General features: G+C 22.4%; 1 protein-coding gene across 1 annotated transcript in view; it reads right to left on the reverse strand.

The window, feature by feature from the left end:
* Positions 1–5996, reverse strand: part of LOC117175341 (UDP-glucose:glycoprotein glucosyltransferase) — a 99453-nt gene that overhangs the window by 82632 nt on the left and 10825 nt on the right. Inside the window, exon 6 of the mRNA XM_033365049.1 lies at positions 4814–5027. Coding sequence (XP_033220940.1) covers positions 4814–5027 — 214 coding nt within the window. The remainder of the gene's footprint in view (positions 1–4813; positions 5028–5996) is intronic.

Here is a 5996-nt window from a genome sequence, read left to right on the forward strand (position 1 = left end):
GTAGAATATAAGTAGTAGTTAAGTTAGACTAAGGATGGAATTGTAAATATATGTACAGGGAGCGGTGGCCCTCAAACCCGTAAAAGGGAGAGAATAAATACAGACTTTTTCTAAACTAATTTTTTTGAGAAGATTTATCATTTTAGATGAATATTCATCTTTACAGGGTCAACAAAAAGCAACGTTATTCATATTTTTCGCAAAATGCAAATATTTATTGTAATTTATTATGTGTATTCTAAAAATAATACTTAAATTTTGAACAAAAGAGTTCAATTCTCAACCAAAGTGAAGCTTTTTAAAATAAAATTATGAATATTCCACTGGAATAGCTCAAATTTAAACCAAAAATATGAACTTTCAATTAACTGGATCACTTGAATTTTCAAGCAAAACGATTCCTGTTTAAACAAGAATATTAATTTTCAAATAAAAAGATTAATTTTCTACAAAAAAAAAATACAATTTTTTCAAAAAATGCATAATTTTTTAAAACAAAATAGTCGAATTTTTAATTAAAGAAGACAAATGGTCAACCGAATAGTTAAATTTTTAACTAAGAAAAAAATCATTTTTAACCAAAAATGGAATAGTAACATTTATTTTCATTCATGACGTTCATTCAAAACATCTTTTCATACAACAGAAAAAAATTGCAAAATTAATTAATTTTTCAACAAATAATTAAATTTTCCAATAAAAAATATCAATTTTTTACAAAAAAATAAATGAAATAGACTATCACTTGAAAAAATTAATTTTTAACAACAAAAAAACGGATTTTGATCAAAATAGTTCAATTTTCAACCAAAGTGATAAAATTTTTAATCAGTTTATGAATCTTCACCTAAAATAGTTAAATTTAAAACCAAAAAGATGAATATTTAACTGGAACACTTGAAATGTCAAATAAAACGATTTATAGTTCAAAAAGAATATTAATTTTCAAATAAAAAGATTAATTTTCTTGTAATAAATACAATTTTCTACAAAATACACAAATTTTCTAATTAAAGAAAACATATTGTCAATCGAATAGTTAAATTTAGAACTGAAATAAAATTTCAACCAAAATAATGAATCTTCAACTGAAATAGTTGAATTTTCAAACAAAAAAAAGTAATTTTTATTAAAAAAGATAAATGGTCAACCAAAACCTAAGAAATTAAATTTCAAGTTAAAAAACTAATTTCCATGCAAATTGAAGAAGTTTAAACCAAAAAACTATGGAATATTCAACTGGAATAATATAAATTTTTATTTAAAAAAAAATTTCAAACATAAAAAAGCAAATTTTCAACAAAATTGTTACATTTTTAAACAAAGCGATGAATTTTCTACTGAAAATATGAACCTTTCACTGGAATAGTTGAATTTTAAACAAAAATGATAAATTTACAACAAAGAACTTTCATTTTTGACTAAAAAAGACTAGTTTCTACAAAAAATTAATTTTTTCTAAAAAAGAATTCCAGAAAAGAACCAAAACTTAAATAATAATATTTTTAATTAAAAGAATTAATGTTCAATCCAACAGAAGAATTTTACACTAAAAACTATAGAATATTCAATTTGAATAAGTTAAATTTTCAGTTAAAAAAATTCAACAAAAAAAAAGTCTTTAAAAAAATAGTTATATTTTCGAAGAAAGTGATAAATTTTCAACTAAAATTGTAACTATTTAACTAGAATAGTTGGATTTTAAACCAGAAATTTGAATTTCAACTGAACTTAATTTTTAACTAGAATAATTGAATTTTTTATCAAAAGGATGAATTTTCAACCAAGAAGATTAACTACTACAAAAAAATTTAAATTTTAAACTGAAAAAGAGAATTTTTCAAACAAAAATGGAATAAATATTCAGTTTAAAAAACAAGATAATTTTCAAACAAAAAAAACAACAAATGTTCAAAGAAAGAGTTAAATTTTCGGCAAAGAATTCTTTTTTATCCAAAGAAAAACCAAGTTTTCAATAAAATAACTCATATTTCTAAAAAAAGAATTGTTAATTAAAATGATGAATCTTCAACAACAATAATTAATTGAAAAAAAATTAACTTTCAAACAAGTAATTTTGTTTCCAAGCTAAAGGAAGAATTTTCAACCAAAATAATAAATATTTAACTGTAATACTAAAAATTTTAACTAAAAAGGAGAATTTTTAAACAAGAAGATTAACTTGCGAAGAGAATAATTTTCTAAAAATTTTATTTGAACAAAACATATGGATTTTCAATGTAATTGATGAATTTTTAATTTAAAAAGACTTTTCATCCAAATTGTTGAATTTTTAACATGAAAAGATAAATTTTCCACAAAAAATGTGCACTCAAATTTTCAACGAAACTGATGAATTTTTAACCAAAATGATTAATCTTCAACTGGAATAGTTGAACTTTATACCAAAAAGATGAATTTTCAACCATAAAGATTAATTTTCTAAAAAAGAAGGCCAATTTTTCAAAAGTACATAAATTTTCAAACAAATTTTTTAATTTCCTAATGAAAAATATAGATTTTCAACCAAAAATTTTATCCAAATTTTATCCAAAAGAAGCTACATTTTCAACTAAAAAAGTAATTTTTCATCAAAATACAGGATAGCCGTTTTAATCGACGAAATAAATTCCCGGTTTTTTCCCGGTTCGCTAACATTTTTCACGGTCAGTGAAATTAAAAAAATGTAACACTAAAGCTAAAAAAAGTTCAACTTGAGGTAATAAAAACTGAGCTGCAAATGAAATCACTCAAAGTGGAACTGTTTAATTTTGAACTTTTAAAATAGAAATTTAAAAGCTTTTAATTACAATTTTTTTTATTCAAATACTCAATAATTTACGCGTATAAAATTGAAGCTACTAACATTTTTTAATATAAAAAAGTATAAATCCACGTTATCATTTACATTGCTTTAAATTTGAAAATCAATGAATGAACTTTAAAGATTTCAAAATTATATAATTTTAAGGAATTTTTCGCTAGAAACATCAAATATTGAAAAATTAAAAAAAAATTTTACTGAACACTTCTTACATTAAAAATTCAATGATTTTATTTTTAAATAGTTTGAACATCCCTGGAAAGCTTTTAAATTATATTTTAAACACTTGAGAAATTTAGAAATTATTTTTAAATTTTAAATTGTTTTGTAAATTTTTTTAGAAGTTCTAAATGTCTGTCAAAATGAATGGAATTTTTCTACAATTTTCAGAAAATCCTGCAAATTTTAGAAAATTTCTTTAAAATTAGGATGTATAAATAAAAATTGAACATTTATTTTTCGTAGAGTTAAGATTCCTAGGAAAATTAAAAATAACATTTTATTTTGAAAAATTATTTTAAGGGAATATATAAAAAGTTTTTCAACGATTTAAACAAAATTTATAAAAGGTTTTCTATGTCAAACAATTCAGTTAAAGATTCTTTACTTTTAAATATTTCGTTTCAATTTACTTGTCTTCAATAAAAATTCAAATATTGCTAAGCATTCAATAATTAATCTTTTTTTTAGTTAAAAATTTCAAATTGAATGGGTTAAAAATTGAATATTTTAGACTGAAACAATATTTTTAATTTAATAAAATCCTTTAATTAAGAATATATTTTTATAAAGTTATTTTTAAGTTAAAAATAATTTATAAACTTTCAGTCTCACGTTCACATTTGTTTAATAACTAAGATTTTCAAATTGAAACCGTTCAATTGTTAACGTTAAAGTCTGAAAATTCTTAAATTTTGAAATAGTTTAAAATCGTTTTTGTTCACTTTTTATTACTCAAAGTACAGATAGATTGAAAAAAATGTATTTATTTATTAAATAAAAATGTTTTTTATCCAAAATTTTCAATATCAAAGGCTTTTATTTTGTATTTGTTCGAGTCTTGAAGAAATCATTTAAAAATTCTTTAAATTGAAAATGTAAGCTTAGAAATAAAAATTTTGAATGGAAAATTTTTAAATTAAAAAAATTTTGAATTACGCATTGTAAGCTAAATAATAGCATAATTGAAAAACATAACAATTCCAATAATTATTTAAAAACCGTTAAAATCGAACGTGGAGAGATTTTTGTTCTACAAATTTGTAAAATTCCCGGTCAAAAAAAAAAAAACTGATGAATTTTCAATTCAAATGACGAACCTTTAACCAAAAAAAAAAATAATAATTTTTAACAACAAAGTATAACATTTACCCAAATAATTTTATTTCTTACCTAACAGATGAATTTTCAACAACGACAAAATAAATATTTCACTGCTTTTGCTAAAATCTTTAACCGAAAATAAGAATTTTTGAACAAGAAGATTAACTTGCTAAGAAAAAGATAATTTTCTAAAAAAAAGTCGATTTTTAGCAAAATATGTGGGTTTTCAACGTAATAGATGAATTTTCAATTAAAAAAGACAATTTTCATCCAAATTGTTAACCAAAAATGTAGCCATTAAATTTTCAGTTGAAGAAATTAATTTTCAACTAAAATGATGAATCTTCAATCGGAATAATTGAATTTTATATCAAAAAGATGAATTTTCTTCAACAAACAAATAATAATTTTTCAAAAAGTACATACATTTTCAAACTAGCTTAATTTTTAAATAAACCAAAATTTAATAATAAATCATAAATTAAAGTAAACTGTGATAATCTGAAAAATCTGTTACTGCAGATAAATTAGTAATCACTTTTCTAAAATGACAAAAATGATTAAAATAATGAAAACTTGAATTTTAATGCAGTCAGAAGTAAATTCCCCATTTTTAAATTAAATTCCCGGCCAATAAAGTAACGCATTTTGTAGATAATCCCTTACCAATTTTATGGAGAGCCTCCATAATTCTGAGTTCAGCTCTCAAGGATTCCAAAAGTGTAAGAACGTCGATGGCTTCCAGATCAAAAAACAATCCGTTAATAAAAATGGCAGTGTCTGTCGGTTGAAGATTCAAACTCGCAGTGAAAATCTCCTGATTCAGGTTCATTTCTTTCTTCATTTCGGGATTGACTTTCGTCTTAATGAGTGACTTTGCCTGGAATAATCAAAATTCAGTCAATTTCTCAACTCCAGCCCTCGGACTCACTTCAGAGATTAAAAAAATAGTGTAAGTAGTGTCAAATATTTGAAAAAAAAAAAACTCAAAAAGTGTGCAAATCGAAAATTAACATTATTTTTAAGCAAAATTTCCAACTTTTTAAAATAATATTTTTAAAGTATTAAAAATAAACTTAAATTTTTATTAATTTTGTTTTTTTTAGTCTATAAATTATTAAAATTACTATTTATTTATCGCAAGATTCAAAGTCTTTTCCTTATTTTCTCGTTTTTTTTCAATTCAAATGCGAATCCAATATATAAAATCCAACTTTTTTCCAGTGTGAGTTAATTCTTTTCAGTTAAAATTTCTACTATTCATTTTTTATATAAGAATTCACCTTTTTTGATGAGAAATGTTATTATCTAGTTCAAAATTGAATTATTTTGTTTAAAATTTTCAAAATTTATTATAAATTCATCAATTTTGTTAAAAATGGAAGAGTTTTGTTTAAAAGTCATATTTTTTGGCTTGAAAATGCAACAGTTTTATTGAAAATTTCTTTCTTTCTCGACAAAAAACTTTTCTTGTTAAGGGCATGTGACACAGCTAAATACCTATATTACCGACCACAGTTTTTCAGTTCACTGAATGTTTTTTTGAACGTAAGAACTTTTTTTGTAAGTAAAATATCGAGCTGAAACTTCGGGAAATGTATAAGAGTGCAATAAAGTACGTTTAGGTACTGCATTTTGGTAGAAACTTCACTGAAAATTATTTCATCTTTTTTCTGAACCTCAACATTTTTTTAACGTTCGAATTTTTTTTATACATAAAATATCGGTCTCGAACTTTGAGAAATGCAAGAGCCGAAAGAAAACTACGTTTAAGTACAAAGCTTAACAATAAAAGATGTAAAAAAATATATTTTAACAATCAATTCCAGCGGCATCAGCCGGTAACGTT

The sequence above is a fragment of the Belonocnema kinseyi genome, chromosome 6, assembly GCF_010883055.1.
Source record: "Belonocnema kinseyi isolate 2016_QV_RU_SX_M_011 chromosome 6, B_treatae_v1, whole genome shotgun sequence".
NCBI lineage: Eukaryota > Metazoa > Arthropoda > Insecta > Hymenoptera > Cynipidae > Belonocnema > Belonocnema kinseyi.